At 44.6% G+C, this 20233-nt stretch overlaps 1 protein-coding gene across 4 annotated transcripts in view; it reads left to right on the top strand.

Annotated features, from left to right (window-relative positions):
• Window positions 1-20233, top strand: part of hipk2 (homeodomain interacting protein kinase 2) — a 71762-nt gene that overhangs the window by 14036 nt on the left and 37493 nt on the right. For all 4 annotated transcript variants that reach the window (XM_051381541.1, XM_051381539.1, XM_051381540.1 and 1 more), the window contains exon 2: window positions 2533-3703. In XM_051381541.1, coding sequence (XP_051237501.1) covers window positions 2533-3703 — 1171 coding nt within the window. The remainder of the gene's footprint in view (window positions 1-2532; window positions 3704-20233) is intronic.

Raw genomic sequence — 20233 nt, 5'->3', positions numbered from 1 at the left:
CAATGAAGTATAATTGGTCACATTGTATGTTGTCATGAGATAACATTCCAGCCATTTGACCTCTTAGTTTTAGTCCATTTAATTACTTATCTGTGTTTGGCACGGGACTCTAAACTGTGGCGCTGTTTGTACAGCTCTCCGTTCTGTGTCAAAACCAGCTGTGCTGTACTTCTTAACAAATAAAAGTTGAATTTCAAGAATTTCCTTTGCATTTCTAAACATTTTTGTCTGCTATGTTTAAGAGGCTTCCGCAGTTTGGGGGAACATGTGTGGCCCTCAGTTCATTGCACCGTGTAGGCAATGTCAAGTGAACTCTTGGCCACAGTGTTAAAACTGACAGACAGTCAATGAGTGACTAAGATCAGGGCTGCGGGGGAATTCATGTGATGCTAATGCAAAGAGCAGCTAGCCTCAATCTGGCCTTGTAAAACCTCGAGCTATCCATAATCATGCTGGCAGATATGTAATGCTGGAATTTTCCATAAGAGGAACAAGCCAGCTCTGTGTCTGTCCATCCATCTTTGTGTCCATCAGTCTGTGTCTGTGATTATCCTGTCAGGCTCTCAGTCACACACTGTTGACGCTGCTCTGTGACGCAACCCATCATTCAAATTATTTTTAGCGTAAAGTCCAGGCACAGGAATTGGTAATCCAAGGAGTGACATCTGGCCTTCAGGGCTTATGTGATTAGCAGAGAGCCTTGCCCCTAATAGCCTAGTGGACGATCTTCATTACCTCTCTGGACCAGCCATACCTACCGGTCCTGAAGTGACTAGGCGTGAGCACTTAAAGAAAAAGAAAAAAAGACTACATCTTAATGATTGTTCAGAGCATGTATGCGCAGATCATCATGCCTGAGGCTTAAATAAGAACTGCAGGAGGCATGGTGGAGCTATGCTACATCAGCCACTGTAAAACACCCACCAAGCTTACATTGAGTCCTCTAATGTGCACTGCAGCTTCAATCCTGCAGCATTAGGGCTAAGACCAGATGACCACGCAGATAACTAGTAAGTCCAAGCAAGGCCACAGAGAGACTAAAAAAAATAAAAAATGAGGAGGAGAGGTTAGGAGAGTTAAAAAATACAAATGAAGCAGTGCAGTATAGTGGAGGGCTGCCAGCTTCCTACTGAATTAATCATCATCTCCACTCAAAGGGCTAATAATGACAAAGTGTCCCCTCTTTTCAGCTTTCTGTCCGCAGAAAAGAGCCCACAATTATGGAAGTCCTCCCATCTTGGAGGGAAATGGTCCTCTAATTATGTTTGAACAGAGCAAAACTTCCCAGCTTTCAAGATGTCTATTAAACACACAAAAACAGCTATTTTTCCGGCAGCAAACAAAGTTCAAGGGCTGTTTGCATGCATCGATTTTGCTAGTGTTTGTGTGCGAGCTGCAACCGTAACATTCTTTGACTCCTGCATCAGTTGATCAACAGCGGGGCCTAATTGTGTGGGCGTTGGCATGGCCAGGTGGAAGCTCTTAGTTTGTTAACAGTAAACTAATTTTGTTTTTTACTGGAAAACTGTTTAAACATAACATTACTACAAGTCTCGTGTAATCTTCCTTCTGCTATAATAATCATTTCAATGTTACAAACAAGCCTGTTTGCAAAGAGAGAGATAAAGAAAGGGACTATTTTTGGGCAGTTGTTTGCTTGGAGAAGCTTTTGCTTATTCTGAGGCAGCTTGTTCCCAGGAGTTCAGAGCACAGCCTCGCTGCAGTTTTGCTTTTGTTTTGTTGTCTCCGGGATCTGTAAGAGGGAGTTCAGTGCCCCTCTCCTGTTCTCATAGTTACTTCAACAAAATTTCTTCCACCACCTTCCCTAAACTGAGTAACTGTGTACCAATAAATGCAAGGGCTGGATTGTGTAGTGGGGAAGGAAATTGCAATCATTCCTTGAGACTTTTTTGTGGGCCTGTTTTTCTGTACGGTTTTGTGTTGCTTTGCTGTCTCGGTGGAGTGTCCAATGAAAGGGTATTCGTTTAGTATTCACTCAGCCTATTTACTTTGATGCATATGGGAACAGTGGGGAAATGGCATTTCCTCTGCATGAACCAGTGGTGTGCATAAGCAGTTCTCAATCTAAACCTGCTTATCTCTCCGCTAAAAACATTCTGGCTTTTATTTATATTATATAACAATAGAAAAAATGTCATTACATTGTATTAAAAAACAATCCCTTTCTCGCTTTCAGTTTTAATGACGTAGTATCTGACAATTTATCACAAACCAGATAATAGCTCTACTCAGAAACAATGAAATACCAAAGCAACAAATGCTTCCTGACATTTTGAAGGTCATTTAATGCTTGTCACTTTACTATGATGTTAAAAAGTTCAAGAAGTTAACATCCTGATGCATCATCAGTGTATACGCTTGGTGTTTTAATGACCTGCTCTGACCCAAGCTGTCTTTTTTTAAAGCTTCTGGCTACCGCTCGTGTTTCAGACACTCTCAGTTTCCTAACCTCTCACTTTCATTCCCCTCCTGTCCTCTTTACTCCTCCCCTCTGTTCCTGTCTTGTCACAGGTATGGCCTCGCAAGTGCAAGTGTTCTCCCCTCACACTCTCCAATCAAGTGCCTTCTTTAGCGTGAAGAAACTGAAGGTGGAGCAGAGTTGTAACTGGGATATGACAGGGTACGGCACACACAGCAAAGTCTACAGCCACAACAGCAGCAAGAACTTGTCGGCCGCCAGTGGCCCCCTAGGCATCAACAGCTCCCTGCAGGTGGCCAGCTCCACCCTGCCCTACGAGCAGGCACTCATCTTCCCAGCCAGCGCGGGCCACATTGTGGTCGCCTCAGCCAGCAGCACTTCGGGGGCCGTGGGGTCTCTGCTGGGCAGCGGGGGTGGAGGCAGCAGCAGCAACAGCAGTGGTGGCGGCGGTGGCAGTGGTTTGGGTGGTGGGGTTGGTGTTCACAACCTGACACGCCGCAGCACGGTCAGTCTCTTAGATACCTACCAGCGATGCGGGCTTAAACGCAAGAGTGAGGAGCTTGACAACAACAGCAGCGTGCAGATCATTGAGGAGCACGGCCCACCGATGATCCAGAACGGAGCAGCCAGTGGAGCCACGGTGGCTACAGTGGCCACCGCCACCTCCACGGCAACATCCAAGAACAGCGGCTCCAACAGTGAGGGGGATTACCAACTGGTCCAACACGAGGTGCTCTGCTCCATGACCAACACCTATGAAGTGCTGGAATTCTTGGGGCGAGGAACCTTCGGGCAAGTGGTTAAGTGCTGGAAGAGGGGCACCAATGAGATTGTGGCAATCAAGATCTTAAAAAACCACCCATCATATGCACGGCAGGGTCAGATCGAGGTCAGCATCCTGGCGCGTCTCAGCACGGAGAGTGCAGATGACTACAATTTTGTGAGGGCCTACGAGTGCTTCCAGCACAAGAACCACACGTGCCTGGTATTTGAGATGCTGGAGCAGAACCTGTACGACTTCCTCAAGCAGAACAAGTTCAGCCCTCTGCCGCTCAAATACATCAGACCCGTGCTACAGCAAGTGGCCACAGCGCTAATGAAATTGAAGAGCCTGGGGCTGATCCACGCTGACCTGAAGCCAGAGAACATCATGCTTGTGGACCCCTCTCGACAGCCCTACAGGGTCAAAGTCATTGACTTTGGCTCAGCCAGCCATGTGTCCAAAGCGGTCTGCTCCACTTATCTACAGTCCAGATACTACAGGTAAGAGCTGAAATACTATTTTATGTAATATTGCAGATGCAAAGAGGAAATGGCACAAAGAAAAAAAGAGAGCTGTCCCTCTGTTTGTTCCTGTTTGTTCTGTTTAGATGATCATTGTACTTTTTGCATCTTGTTTGATTTATCCCTGCTTTGATAGGAATGTTTTCCTAGTTGAGCTGATTATTTGGCCAAACACTCACATTTGCTGCCAGCTTTATGAGCTGCTGCTGAAGTTCTCTCTCTTCACTCCGATTCTGCCTTTCCTGTTGGCTTGTTTACCGCTGTAGTTAAGACCCCCTTCCAATGTGGGATAGGACAGTAAAAACTCATAGGCTTGCTGAGTAGCCAGCTGCCTATTGTGGTTAATGTGACAAAACAATCATGTATAGTGTTACTAGGAAGATTATCAAAGGCCGGAAAACCTGGCAAAGCTCCGGTAAAGACAATACAGACCACAGGAAATATTTTAAGCAATGACATTTTTTAGTGTCATTGAGAGGTTCGGGGGAATAACGTGTTTTTTCCTGTTTTTGAGAAAAAAAATGAAAACCTCCCTCATTGAAAAAGGGCACCAATCATGTGGGGTGGCAACCTGCCCACAGGCTTCTATTCACCCCTCTGCTCCCCAGACCCCCAGACCCTCAGCCCCCCATCACCATGGCTGTCTCCCATTTCCCCGGGGATAGAAATGAGGGGTCAGCCTGAGTTCTCCTGTAATATGTGCCTGTAATCCACACCAGTGGGCCCTGCATTAGAACCAGATGAGTCTCTGGGAAGGCCTTTCTTTCTTCTCCCAGTACTTCGTCTTTTTTCGGCCATAGCAAACAGTGTGTTTAGGTTTCAGCAGAGGCAACGTTTGGGGAACTGTGCGAGGAATCAAACAGTGTCCATGTCCGTACAGAGAGAAGCTTTGTTTGGGGCCCAGGCCTGGTGCCGAGGCTGAGGCTGAGGGAAGAACAGGTGTGTGTATGGTACCGCACACATAAACACACACACCCACACACATATACTCACACACACATGCCAGGTGGTGGCTCTGCAACTGCGTGTAGTGCAAGAGAGAAGTTTGAGGTCCCCATTTAGTGGATTCTGTTGATAGAAATGTTTGGTTTTGTTACTTTTTTACAGTTTATCACTGGCTATTTAAATATGCTACACTGAAGACTATTGTTTCCTGTTAAAACAGGAAGGTGGAAAGGCTTACAGTAGAGAGAACTTAGAGAGAACAGTGATGGTTCAAACTGCTGCATTCAGAAGCTAAAAAAACCAAAACTTTAAGCTCAGTAATCCTCAGATCCTGATCATCTTTTATCACATCTGACAGGTGTATGATTTTATCTGAGCTTTAGTGTTTATTGAACAATATTTTATAAATGCTTCTCCCCAACTGTCTCTTAAACCTACAGTATATTAAGATCCCTGTATGGGAATTGGATTGTACACGTCAACAGGGCAGTGTTGTTGTATCAGTTTAAGTAGCTCATCCTGAAGTAAACACCACTAGTAGCCGGTTGTTGTTGCTCCTGGGCTGTAGGTCAACAAGCAGGCCATAAAATGTTCCTGTTTGTTTTCTCGGGGAGAGATGAGTGGAGAAGAGCTGAGAGATCATGCCTTCATTTCCTCTTGGCAACGTAGGACGGGAAAGAAAGGCTGACATTGACCAGAAAATTACCCACCAGCCACCAAAACCTAGACCAGGGACTTGGTGACCCTGGTTTCAGGCACTGGGAGTGTGTGTGTGTGTGTGTGTGTGTGTGTGTGTGTGTGTGTGTGTGTATTGTGTCACAGGGTTTTCTGTACTGCATAATGTCATGCTCGTACAGTATGTCAACAACAAGAGTGTGTGCGCTTTACCAGGACTCATTGTGAGGAATGAGGCAAGTCTTACAATTCAATTCAAAGAATGAGCTCATGGGAGCTGAGCACTACGGGTGTCTTAGCATCGCATGCAGTTTGGGCAGCAAACAAAGTTGGGCTGCGGGTAGAGTTCATGGTGAGTTCAAAAGCTTAGAGGAGAACATCAAACCATCTTTGATGATTTCAGATGAGAAGATAGCAGGATAGTTTCTGTTTCTGTTGTGCAGACAGTACCTTTACAGGGGAGAGATTACATACAGGTGGGATTTGCCAGCTCCAACCTGCTGGCTCTGTGTTACTTGATATCCTCCACAATAGCAAAAACATCCCCCTGTCATCTCCTTTGATTCTTGTTAACTAAAATATTTGTGTCTTGTCTTAGTGAACTCAAGTTTTCCTCAACAAGCCCCGCTTTGGATTAATGAGGTGAAATAAGACGAGGCTGGGATAATGGTAAAGGGGGAATCGTGAGAGCAACGTGTTTGCCTTTCTTCTTTCCCTCTTTTTCCCATCTTTTCATATAAATGAGAGCCAAATGCAGACATTATACCTTACAAAGCCAGTATCACATGCTTTTGCTTACATCCATTTTGTGGGAATTTCATATCCCTCACACATGGCTGTTTGTATTTTCTATGCCATAGATAGCGTATGCTGGTGATGTCGTACTGTATGTGCTGTAAGAGCCTTGCAAATGACTTATGGATTTTCCACAAGGTTGACTCATGCAAATAAAACACCAGTATTCAAGGTAAACAAGTGATGTGCTATTTGCAAGAACAGCTCTCAGGGTGCTTAGAGGTTCAACTTTGTTCGCTTCAGTGCTTAGCGAATACAGGTTCATGTAGCTGAGCTCATCTATCCTTGTCAAATAGGCCTGTCTGTAGCACTTCTATACTTGGTGCCACTGTACTTGAAAACACTCCACCTACTACTCTTTAAATGTATTATTACCTATTCCTTCCTCTTCTTAACTGTTTTGGTGTTTACGACCTGATTACATCAACTTGTGACCTGTTCCTACTTCTTTTATCCTCCTCTCATTTCCTGCTCCCCTTCTCCCCTCTTGCCTATTGCTAATGATGTAACAGGTAAGCCGGCTAGTCAAGCTTACCCTGTGCCAGATAAAGGGATTATTGTCTTGTCCCAGTTGGGTATGTTTGTCCTATTTAACTCATCGGGTAAAGGCCATGAGGTGGGAAGGCAGCAAGACATTACTTAAGTTTATGTATAGTTTCCTGAGGCAGTGCAGCTGGCAGGAGTCGGCCTTGCGGTGGCGGCTGTTAGTGAAAGGGAGGTGTAACTAACAGGCCTCTCACCCTACGTGACTGTCTGCTGGACTGTCCAAAGGTCATTTAGGTATAATGGGAGTTTGGTGTCTCCAAATTTGAAGCCTGAGCCCAAACCAATATTATACTTAAAGGTTAATTTCATGCAAATAACAAAAAAAGTCTCAAAGACAAATAAAAACCTTAACAAATACAACCCAAACTATCTGCATGACTAGGTAGAGTACCACTTCAGAATTTTGGGGGAATGCATCTGCAGTTTTTGTTTAGGAAACCAACAATCTCACAATTACACCCACTTTACACAGCGACTGGTCAAGGTGTTGAGAAATTAGGCAGGCCTTAAACTTCTTTCTCAAGCTCTCTTTTCAATCTTACTTTTTTGTGTACAAATGAGTGCAAAACTGTGAATGGCTGCCAGGAGAAACCGTCTGAAAGTGTGCACCGTTATCCCAATATTTTAATAATTCATTATTGTGTCTAGCCCCTGTCTTTTCTCCCCACTGTCGAGTGTGGCCGTTCAGAGCGACTATAAACAGTTTTTTCCTTTATTCTGTAGTTCTTCTTCTAGCATACCTCAGCCTTTCTGTATACATACAGGAAATGTCTTTCTCACAGTGGTAGTTTTACAGTGGCATGCTTAATTGCCACAAGACAGAGGGACAGAGGCAGAGCAATTTCCTGCAGTAATTAAACATCTTAATATTAACAACCCAGAGGCCTGAAGCTGTATCCCACATACTGCATGCATGTCAGTACCTGCCAGCATTTACCTGTTATTTAACATGCACACATCACAGACTTCATACTTAGACATGCATGAGCAATCTACGGCATATGCTACATACACTACAGCAGAAGAGCCTAAAGAATTAGCCTATTAGACACTGGGTGAACGGAAAATGAGTCAACAGTGTCTGAGAGGGAGAAATGGGCTTGTTGATGTCACCAGTGCTCTGAAGTGGCCAGTGTCTGTGTACTCTCAGTGCTATCAGTGTAAAGCAAAAGGCCTCTGGCAGATGAGATCTTAATGCATCCAGATGGAAACTTCACAAAAAGCTCATATTATGGAACGCTCTGCATTTTCTCATGATACTTTCAGAGCCCATATCTTTATTTATTATGGCAGTGAAGATGTGCACAGCTGATGCTACAGTAGGATCTCTGACACCGTCAGTCTTCTGTCGTAGCCGTAATAACTGATGAAATATGTATCTTTCTCCATCAGGGGTGGTGCAGTCACTGTTTGGGCTGAGAAGGCTGAGTGTAAGACGAGCCCCTGCCCCACCTGTCTATCTGACTCTCTATCTGTTTGTTAGCGTTGCACAACCAGACAGACAGGCCAGGCGTTCCAGCACATTTACCCTGCCTCCGTGCGAAACATCAAGGGGTGTTTTAATGAATGAGGTTGCTATTAGTTACTGTTCTGTGAAGCGTGTGTTTAAGTGTGTGTGTGTGTGTGTGGATGTGCCAGAGAGGGAGAGAAAGGAAGGTAAACGCCAGGATCGGGTTGCTACAGGGGAAAGATGAATTAGAAAAGGACGGAAAGGCACATTCACTCAGCGCCAGCGGCGCAGTTAATAGCCCAGGTGTTTTTTATGTGAAGATTCTCAAGAAAGTATCTTGAACAAGAAGGGGAATGGGGGAGAAGAGGGTAGAGTGATGGAGGCTGGGGTGTGTAGAAGGTCGTTGTTTTGCATTCCTCACCAGAACCTGGAACAGCGCTCTCTTTCCCCCAAGCAGTGGCAGATTATTACTAATGCAGATGAGCTTTCATTAGGTTCAGCCTGACTGGGTGGCTGCTGTGGCATGTTGTTACTTTTTTTGCTGACTTTATGGTTGGTTCGTTTTTTATTTAGCTTTATATTTCCAGCTTGTGGCCACTGAGGGCCAGGGCCATCTTGTTGTTGTTGACTGTAGATGCTGATATCATTGGCTATTATGAGGAACTGCCGTATAAAAAAAAAAAGATAATTACTGCTCCCTATATTCACTACTGTGCTTTTTATGACAGTCATAACACCTTAGTATGCATGACAGAATCCTAATAACCTGTTTCTCATTTATAATTTGCCTCTGGGCAGCTCTTCCATGTGTCTCCACAGAGCAGCCGGAAAGCAGGAGACATGTTGCAGCTAAGCTAATTAACTACCTGTAGTCAAGCATATGCATTGGAACATATACAGTAGTCAACTGCTCACAGTCATTTTGGCAAACAATGACTGAGAATTATTTATCTCTTAAGTGAAAGTAAAAGTGAACTTAACCACCCAGCTGATGGACACACCTATTAATGCACTCTAACAGGCTGTACAGGTGTGTGTGTGTGTGTGTGGTGCATTTTTTTCCCTTGCTGTGTCTTTGTGCGCTCCACGATAAGACAGAGCTTTCCGAGTTTCACCACATCGTTTCATCCTGGCTACTCGTCTTTGTTCTCCCTCGCAGTTCAATTTCCATACATTTCCCAGGATATTAAGCTGACGGAAATTAAGCTGCCTTGATAAAACGCACCGAGCCGCCCACTTAAGCTCACTAAGGCTGCAATCTGTCTGCTCTATATTGATTGGTTTATTTGAAACATAGGATTTTTCCTCACATAAGCTTTTCGGGGGTTGGCAGCACACAAGTAGGAACTTCTTCAACCTTACAGGTGTTTGTCGAGTTGCTGTATAACACCGCTGGCTAACTAAGAAAAACATAAAGTGGAAGGTCATCAAAATGTCACCGGTAGGGTTACAGCCATAGAACAATGGAATTTTCTTCTTACTTAAGTATGAAACTCATTAACTGGACAGGTGAGATTTCTCACAGCAGTAGTCATATATTAATTTTTCTGCTTGCCACAGATTTGTCTTTCTTTTCTGGATTCAAGCACCAGTGGGTTGGAAGGGTGATGGCTTCCATCAGCGGATGACTGGCACAGGTGCCCCCGGGTCTAAATAAATCATGAGGCCTCCTGCTGACCCCCCCTACCCCTCCACCCGCCTCCCACAATTCCTTTATGCCCGCCATCCCTCCGCAGGGAGCTCCAGTAAGGGGGTAGCCCCCACCACTGTGCGCTGCCTCGGCTCCTTCCCGCCCTCCTTCCCTTTCTCTTCTCCCCCCCTCACCTCTTCCATCCACTTACATGAATATTTAAAAGCTAACACCAGGATGGAAAATATGCAGCAAGGGCAATGGAGAGTAGAAGAAGAAAAAAAGAAATGTCCATTTTGGGACCCTGGATTTCCTTATTTAAGGCAGAGCATGGGAGTATTGATGAAATTTAGAGTGGTCCAATTACAGAGGGAGAGAGTTCTAAAGACAGAGAAAAACAGAGACTATCAACAACAGTTGGACAGAGGGCAGGAGAGACACTGAGAGAGACCGATCCAAGCTATAGCTGTCCAGCTGGGGAGAGGATTGGGGAGGCCCGGCAGGGACCTGCAATTGGCTCCATGCTGGCTGTGTGTGTGTGTGTGTGTGTGTGTGTGTGTGTGTGTGTGTGTGTGTGTGTGTGTGTGTGTGTGTTGTGTGTTCGGACTGACTGCCACTGTGACAGAGAATGCCTGGTGTGCAGAGGCCCATGCAGGCTCCCATGAAGTTTTCAGCAGAACAAAACAGATGCATTTGTTTTCTCAATTGAAGGAATTTGCTAATGTGCATATACGAGGGTAAATAGTTTTGCTAATTTGCGGCAGGCAAGTGGGCAGAGTTCTCCATCGCTTAGCCAGCCAGCTGGGGCCCCTGTATAGAGAGCAAAAGAGGCTTTGATGACCCCCCCTCCCATCTTTCTCTCCCTCTTCATTTAATGTCATCCCTGGTTCAACACAATAACTTTATTTTCCTTTGACTACAATTTTAACAAATTTATTCGCTTGCTTTTATGTCCCTCCCTTTTAAATGTGTTCATCCTGTTTGATAGAAGATGTTCGACAGCCCAGTTAAACATAGCTCATATTCATGGTGACAGTTGTCGCTCTATAAAAATGTTGCTATTTTTCATTGCAGATGGCTGAATTAAATGAGGCTCTGTTCTTACCACACAAGGCTATTTTCAGCACCACTCATAAAGTCATAAAGCTATGTGACTTTCAGATTCCAATTATTAACGCCACACTTTGCTCACATTTATGGTTGTCAATTCCAGATAGGATCAGAAATGTTTTACAAACAATGTTTCACTTTAGCTTAGACAGAAAAATGCGAAGGTCAATGAAACTACAGTCTAATGCATAGCAACAACAAAATAGCATCCCAGCTTTGAAGATACATGATACATTCCTGACTTACAGGATGTTTTTAAACCATTTAACCAAGAAATGTATGGGTCTACAAAAGGGTAAAAGGGTAAGGGAAGTTTATGAGCTGACATTTATCAACACAAAGGAATTGATGTGTGTCATCATCATTGTTGAGTAGACTGGAGTGAAGTCTTACATAGCAAACCTGTTTAGATATCAAAAGAAACGTACGTCAGCATCATCATTCTTTTATTGACCTTGTGTCTCAGTGAACTCCTCGCATATGGACGTCTCCAGGGGTATCTGGGGATGAGCCAGAGAAGCTTTTGATAAAAATTGCTTTTTTAGAATATAAAGGCCACTCAAGATTCTGTTCAAGCAGTATGCTAGTCATAAAACAGGGCTGAAGCAAATCCTATTTCACCAAAGCTTGATAAATAATTTAAAATGACTAATAGCGCCTTGTGACAGAGAATGTATCGCTGTGGCGTATCAGATTGCGTTGGTTTCGGCCTGAGGCGTAATTTGTTTGGAAAAATAATTACTCCTGTATTGGATCCTGGTTAAATATTAAAAGGGTTAGCATTAGGAATGGGGCAGCATCCAAGGGTGTTGTAGTCTAGTTGTGGGTAAACAAGTTGCTTTTCACATCAGTACTGCAGACAGGCTGCCATAAACCGAAAAAAACTATGCTTTATAGCTGCATTCAAACCGCTACATTGCTAAATTTCCCAAAAAAGAGCAATGCAAACTAATGAACTTCTCCTGTGTGCATTGCCACCGAGCTTTGAAGACTAATCCCAGTGTTTTATGAGCGAGGAGCGTCGAATTGTCTGTCGGGTTCAGCTGGTTATTGGGTGCACAAGCTGGGAGGCACCAAAGAGCATTAAGCTGCTATATATCAGCCCACAGAGGAAACAAAAAAAAACATGTTCCAGTGAGATTGTAGATAACACAAAGAAGTAAAAGCAGAAATACTAAAATAAAGAGAAGAGAAAAACAAGTAAACTATAAACGTGAACAGTAGCCGCTCAACCGCGCAAGGCAATTTGGTGCATTTGTGTGTGACTGGCTGATTAAACACAGAGGTTATGTCCTGTCTCACTCCACACAACCTGTTCAATGTTCACATCTTCAAGCCGCCTAATGGCCCTGCAGGATCTGATTGATTAGCATATTGGGAAGGTTTTTTCACATACCGACACATATACAGTAAACAAGTGTGCCCAGACTGGCTATCACTGAGCTGAGAGAGCACAATCACCATGAACTGGACATAACTCACATCACTTCTTTAAACACAGCGGGGACGTCAGGGAGGCAGCAACACCACCACACAATATTTCATTACTCCCAGCATCTATATATCATCAAACAGATGGCTTATCTTTAAACAAAGACAGTGTTGTTGTCTAAAAGCGAAGGAGTCTCTGCGCATCAGCCAACTTAAAGCTCAAAATGGTGCCTCAACAGACAGAACAACTGAGGCAGGATCTGGAAAGATGAGATCTGCCACTCTGTCTATAATCGTGTGTTCCACATCTCATTTTTCCAGATTCTGCCATGGTGTTGTCCATGTTCCCAGCGAAAGGGAATTACATGCCTTCCCCCCCTCTGTGGTTCTATTTATGATGGCATTTCCATATACACACTGGCTTCAAGCAGACTCTATTTGGGATCAACATACATACCATCCTTGAAGCAGACTCTCATAGGTCATTCACAAACACTAGTTTTTTCCCTTCTCACACTAATCAAGAGCAACTAAAGCTTCCACAGAAGTGGATACAAGTTTGAACATCCTTAACAGAAATCAAGGCACAGTGCACTCAGTATAGATACATATTACACAAGTCCATTAACACCCAATCCTGGATTCTGTTTTTAGCATGCAAATAAACTACAATATAATACTCTCATATGAGCGGGAAAATGTTTTTAACATCAGTAATTTAAATAAAACATCCTTGTGTCTTTTAAAAGTGTACGCAAATATTTTCTACTGTTTTTCTCTTCTGTATTTTTGTGGCAATGAATGAAGAACATCAACACGCATAATTTCACATGAAATCTAAAAAGAGTCTCTCTGTTGCCACCGTAGTCATAGCAACCAAGGCTCTTATTCCAAAATTGTCCGTTTGCCTCTGAAGGTGCAACACCTGAACTAGACCGGGGCTGTTTTGATCTGCCCACCTTCCCTAACCGACAGCTGTGTACTTTAGGGACAGGGAGGGCCCTTGAGCCACACTCTCATCTCACTGCTATTGTTTGCCCAGGTGGGCCAGGACGCCCTGTCTTTCTCCCTCCCCCCTCTCTCTCTTCTCTGCCCAGCTCTCCTTCTCCCTTTCACTATCTCATTCCCTCTCCCTTTCTCGCTCTCGATCTCTTCCTCTTTCTCCCTCGCTTCTCTCTGTCTTTGTTCCACAGGGACCTGTGGTCCAACTGAAGCTCTCGGTTACACAAAGAAACCAAATTGGCTTTCATCTGCAGCCTGTTACCAGCTGTGTGCATTGTGCATTTGTGCTCCCTCGCAGCGCAGAAAAAGTATAGATTTTACCCATGACACCGTTATTATTATTGGCTTTGAGTCACTCCTTGTAGAAACGCTTTCTTCTTCTCTGACAACTCCAGAGTAGGTTTATAATTTCTTATTAAAGTCTTTGGCATGTCTTTGCTGTTAGCAGTGCTGGTGAGTATGCTCCCATCTTTCTGGTTTTGAAACAGATTTTAAATGCAATGATTTTGAGAAGCCGCCAGAAGCCCATTCTCCACTTCTTTCCTGGGTCAATATGTATGCCAAGCTCTTGACATAGCACACATAGGTGCTGGAGGAGCACAAAAAAACCCAAAGGCCTTAAGTCCCACACCAACCCTGTTGTTCACGGTGTCACCATGGTGACAATAAGGCTTCACGTCAGACACAAAGATGTGGTTTTTAGGTGTGTTCATTCACCATTCATACTGTGTGTGTGTGTGTGTGTGTGTGTGTGTGTGTGTGTGTGTGTGTGTGTGTGTGTGTGTGTGTGTGTGTGTGTGTGTGTGTGTTTGAGAGAGTGAGGAAGAGGGAGAGATGGCCCATTTAGCATACCCAGAGTTTCTGGCCTTGTACACAGCACTTCTGAGGGCACCAAGAAGAACAGCTGAGAAAACAGCAGGGAACTTTCATTAGTGATCCCTGCCCCTTGTCCCCTTTTCCCCTCTCTGCTTCTTTTTTACATCTTTCCATCCATCGTCATCCTCCTGTAACCTTCCACCCTCCCTCTCTCCGATGTCCTCCGGCTTCTGTCCATCCCTCTCTTCCTTTCTCCATTTCCTGTATCCTGACCTCTGTTCCTTACGCAAATCTGCCTGGCATTTCAATCATCACATCCAGAAGCCATATAGGATCACAAAGCCTCATCTCTCTCAGCTGCCCATAAGGGCACAGAGCTTCGATTTATGCGGCAGTAAGGTATTTCTGCATACAGTTGTTGGATGTCTGAGCAGGAGCTTTGCATGAGGATGTTTCAGAACACTAAACAGATCCTGGGCTAGTGAGATGCATCAAATATAAACAATAGAAGATTGTTTATATTTGATGAATAATTGAAATCTTTTAGTATACCCATGTACAAAATATGTGCATGCTATACAACACAGATGAGTGGAAAAAAGTGTAAATATGGGTATTGTTCTTTCCTTTTAGCACAGTAAACAGGTGGTTAAGGGAAAAGAGGTCAGATATTGTCAGATACAGATTGTGGTGTGTGTGTGTGTGTGTGTGTGTGTGTGTGTGTGTGTGTGTGTGTGTGTGTGTGTGTTTGTGCTAACAGGTGTCCTACAGCCAAACATATGTACCCACAAGCATCACAGATACCCAAATGCGCTGAGTTAACTCTGCTGCTCTCGAATCAGTCAAAGGCAAGCGTTACCGCAGGAGAAGAGAGTTTAACAGACTCCTTGAACTCATGTGCACGTCTTTCTGCTCGTGTCCTCCCTTTGAATCGTCAATGCACACTGCAGCTCAAATCAATCATAACTACAGCACCTGTTCTACAGAAATGCCAGCATCAGTTAAAAAGGCCCTTTATTTGTTTGTTTGTCTGTCCGTCTGTCTGTTTTGTTTACCTTTTCTTCATGGGAACAGGGGGGGAAAGGAGGAGAATGGATGACTAAGTGCAGTGAATCATAAATGAGTTTAGGAGAGTTGCTGCATTGGAGAGGCTCAGTGTGATAGCACCAGCTACCTGTCACATTTGTCTCCTATTTGTTTTCAGCCTTAAAAGAGCTGCTTTCTCCTCACAAGCTCTACCAAGTCTTGATTTATGAAAAGAAGCCATTCTGTGGGGCTAATTGCATAAAGGACAAACCATAACATCCCTTTTAGATATAATCCAGACAGCAGGGCTGACCCTGGACCAGAGCAAATCACTGGCCACAAATGCTGAGCCTGTATACTATAGATGATGACCCTCTGTTTGCTCTCACTGCATGAGCCCAGTTTTGAAAAATGCTTAACAGTATATATAGGGATTTATAGATTATTTCAGCCAGAAACACACAAAAACAACTGTTTTCGGTGAAACAACCACCAAGTAAGGACAGCAACATGCTCCAACACACTTACCACCTCCTTTCCCGTTGTTAAGCTGGGAGTGAGGAGTGCTATTTGCATTACAAGGTTCCTGTGGAGCAGAATAAAACGCAGACAGAGCTGTGAGCAAAACGAACACTCTCAGGGTGGCCCTGCGCTAATTGCGACCGGGGTGCATTTACTGATTATAGTTAAGTGGTCCAAAATGGTCCCCTGCTCTCTGTTGCATTGACCCACTCCCTCCCCTGGTGGATGTGGTCAATAGCAGGCCTGTTGAGATGCCTTTCCACTGAGGGAAGAAAACAGGGTCCAATCGCGCCTGTCTCCTCGCTTCATCTCCTGAAGAACACAGGAAAGCTGAGTTGAGGAGGAAGTGCTGATTTTGAATCAGTTTATAACAAAGTGAACAAGAGAGTGGGGACAGACAAGCTGGCATTTTTCCTAATTGACAAGTTTGGTGAAATAAATGTTGAATTAAAAGACAAAAAACAAATTGGATCTGCAGAGGCTAACATGTTTTCTCTCAAGTGTGAACAATGAATGAAAAAAGATTCAACCCATTTTCGTTCTCGAGGCTGTGTATCTTTTTTTGTGAGTGCATGTGCAGCTCATGACTATTCATGTTTCCTGCAAAAACATGCAAGTGTGGTCAAATGGAAATTAATGGAATGCAAAGTGGAATGTAAATGTGCTTGCAGAGGGGGGGAAATTAAATTCTCGCAAAAGAAACCGATGAAGGTTGCATACATAGCCGGGACCAGGTCAGTGTTTTGTATTCCCTCTCTTCCCTGTTGCCTGCGCAGTAACAGGAGGCCCCGCGGTGGGAGAGCAGACCGGGGGTGATATAACAGCCACTGGATCACACAGGCTTTGATCTCCCCTCTGGGTTTCTGAGCGACTATGGGATAGACTTTAGGCCTACTGATGAGGAGGAGGAGATCGCACACCCCCTCTAGTGCCAGCTCTCTAGCAGGTCTCTCTTTTTTTACCACACAGAACATATCTTTAGCCGGGGTGTCAGTGTGATATTTTTTCTTGGAAGTACTGATGGTTTGCAGTTGTCTGAATTCACATGAGCAATGTAAAAGTTCACTCACTCTGCTTTTCTTGATTGTTCTGCTTGATGTCCTGATCTGAGCACAAGGTCGGATGAAGCGGAATAGGCCACCTCTTACTCCGTCTCTCTTAAGGAGTTATTTCCTTCTAAATGTTTTTCTCAGAGGGGGTTTGGTCGTACAGCGAGTCTAGTGTTTTACATAACCAACACTGTGATGTAATTCCTTCTCCCCCTGAATGCTGGTGTCAGAAACACTAGGTTGTGTCCCTCCAGCCATTCATTCTGCCCTCGTGTCATAATCTCTCTCATGGCTGGCCTGATCCCGCTCCAATTTATGTAATTACCTGATGTCACTGCTCTGGATTGCTTGCAAACACTGTATCACTACAGCCCTGATTTCCCTAAAAGTAACAAATCCTAGAGGACCTCTGGTCTATTAAGGCTGTTATTCACATAGCTTACAGTTATATGAGGGGGGGTATTAAAAGTCAGAAAATAACAAGCCCCATTACATAAACATGGAGAAGTAATTGCAGTAGAAAAAAGTTTCTTTTATTATAGGAGCTAGCAAAATTACTACATGCCAATTAGAGAATGAGTGTTTTATGAGTTTGGCTTCCTGACATAGAGGGATCTGTGTGTGTGTACATGTCTTTATGGGTGTTTGTGCATGTGGGTGTGTGTGTGTGTGTATGTGTGCAAATGAGTGTATAGAGTGAGAAAGGGGTTTGCCTTGTGTGACTAATACACACACAACCTGTGCTTTTGAGCACAAATACTAACAAGATCACATAACAGCCAGGCAAAAAAAATACTCCTATCATAGCTTGGTGGGACTCCTTTTGTTTGTGTACATGGCTGGCTGTTTGCACTCCTGTATGCACATCTGTGTGTACAAGCACAAACAAACATCCAACTGTGCTGGATGATTAGATTTCCAGGGCATGGTCAGTGGCTTGTATGAGTTCATGCATCCATACAGTGTGAGGGAAGGCAGACTTTCTGGCAAGCAAGCAGACATGACCTACAAATAGTCAGACAGACATATAGACAGACACTAAAACCAGATAGCCTAGCAGGAAGACAGACAGGCTGACAATAGCAGATTGGTAAGAAACAGACAAATAGACCTACAGACAGATAGAGGGCAGGGTCTGGCTGCAGGGATAGACAGGCCCTTTGAATGAACATTTAGGTTAGACAGACTGGGTGAATGTGTCAGGCTTTGCAGCTGCCCTCAGACATAGATCAAACATAGAACCAGCCATCCAGGACACAGCACATCGCTCAAGGCCCAATGTCGGCCCTCCTGACTGGGGCAGGGACTCTGCCTCCCTCCCCCGGAGGCAAGGAGGTCCAAGGACGTCTCCTGAAGTTTCCATGGTTGCATATCTCAGCTAGATCCAGCCTTGTTTGTTTCGCCTGCAACATGCTCCGCTGCACCGACCCACATTAATAAAGTGCTTGCAGACTTAACCCTTAGGTGGCCAGCTAGACAGCGAAACTAGCACACATTTGCACGGTGCAGACGCGCCATTTATTCTGTGTTCTCATTTCATCACTGGCGTGACATTTAGGCTAACGTGTTATGGGAAATGAGCTCGGTTTGTGTTTCCAGTGTCCCATGCACCATGCCTGATGATAATGAGGGCCAGAGGAGAGGGGTGGGGTCAATATGCTAATAGTGGGTGTACATTTTGATGCCTCACTACCAGCATGGAGTGGTTTGGAGAGACGGGCTATCACTCTCAAACTCCTTTTCCCCTCATTATATCCCCACGTCTCTCTCCATCTCTGTCCTCCCCCATCCCTTGCTTTCTGCTCTCATCCCTCTCCATGCCCTTCACTATCTTCTCTCCGCCACCCCCCAACTCCATCCCCCTCTGGTACTCCTCTCTTACTACCCCCCACCCCCCCAAACGCCTCTTTTCCAGAATATGAGATACATTTGTTTTCCTCTGCCAGGCTGCGAGAGTGGGACGCGTGGCGTGCAAAGTGCTGATGTGTTGGTTTCTGGGTAATTATAACATCCCTCGGTCTCCAAGAAAACTCTAAACTAATGTTTAATTTGCCTCTCTGCTCAAAGGAAGCCCTCCTTTGTTATTGCCGTGGCAATTAGCTGGAGCCAAGGCCCAGGCATTTCCTGTGATTGTTGTGATTTGCATAGAGAGCGAATCAGAGAGAGTATCAAGACCCTATACCCCTCTTCTCTCACTGCCATTACAGCCACCCACTCCTCCCTTCCTACCTTTTTCGCTTCCTCCCCTCCCTTTATCCCCTTCGCTAGACTGAATCTCCATCAGTGGCCTAGCAACCAAAACTTCCACCTCTGTGTCTTCAACCCCCATACATTGTGGCTGATTGAAAGGGGAGGGATGGACTAACACAACACAATGATTTTGGTTTTTTTTTCAAGACGAAGGTGTCAGTGGGTCATGTGTATCTTCCCCGTAAGATCCCTAACAGTCATCCTCCAGTTTCAGCCAATATCCTCTAATTAACTGCCTGTTCGTAGACTAGCTGGTGGCATTCCGCTGAGGATGGTGCTAATGGAAGTTGTTAATTGAAGGTATAAACATACTGTCTGTAGATGAAGATGTCACACTGGCTTTTTGCATACTGGACACACAAATGCATGCACTGTTCTGAATGTGGTGCAGCAGCATGGAGTGTGTGTAGTTAATAAGATTATCGGTCAAAAAGTGAACAGCTAGATGTTGGTGAACGTGCTGTTTTTGGTCCTGAGGGGAAAACCATTAAGTAGCACTGCTGCCTCATGGTGGTGGCTATTGTGTTTTCTGCACTGGCCAGATAAGAAGTAGATTCCCACTGACTGTTTAAAACTCAGGGGAAATGCAACTGCCATGTTTGATGACAGCATTGTTACGGTGTGTTACCTGTACAAATAATTCACAATTGGCACACATTATTTCATTAGCAGTCGTGTCATATTTGTTATCACTAAGTACGTTTGAATCTCTGGATTTTAATGTCTCAAACCTTACCTTAATGAACTCCTATATAACAGCTGATTTCCATAGAGGCCCACCTTTGCAGCTTTGCTAAGCTTTATTGCCATTAGAATACCTGAATGAATTTGCATTGCCTTATCAGCACCTGCCTCTGTGTCTACGCTTACTATAATAGTACCGCTGTGCGATATGATATCCACATTTCCTCTGCTGCTTCTCTCTTACGCTCTCATCAGATTATTAGAACTGGTATTTTCCCATTTGTGGGTTTTATTGCTGAGAGCTGTGGCTTCAGGGAGCCTGTTTAGTGGAGAGAGAGATAGAAAGAGGGAGCAGAGAGAAAGCGAACGAGAGAAGGAGGGGTAGGCAGAGGCTAATGGTGAGATAGAGGGTAAGCTGTAGGGGCTGTTAAACCTGAGGAGTGGCTAATCCATGAGACGGCACTCTTCCCTTCCCACATCTGCTCTGGACTGGTGTGGCATGGTCGGCAAGTGGCACATCCAGGGCCCCAGCAGTCAGACATAGCCTCCTGATCTATATTTCAAAGCCGAGAGTAGAG

Source organism: Dicentrarchus labrax, unplaced genomic scaffold (genome assembly GCF_905237075.1).
Source record: "Dicentrarchus labrax unplaced genomic scaffold, dlabrax2021, whole genome shotgun sequence".
Taxonomy (NCBI): Eukaryota; Metazoa; Chordata; class Actinopteri; family Moronidae; genus Dicentrarchus; species Dicentrarchus labrax.
Note: the sequence above shows the minus strand (reverse complement) of the source record. Positions and strands in the feature narration are given on the sequence as shown.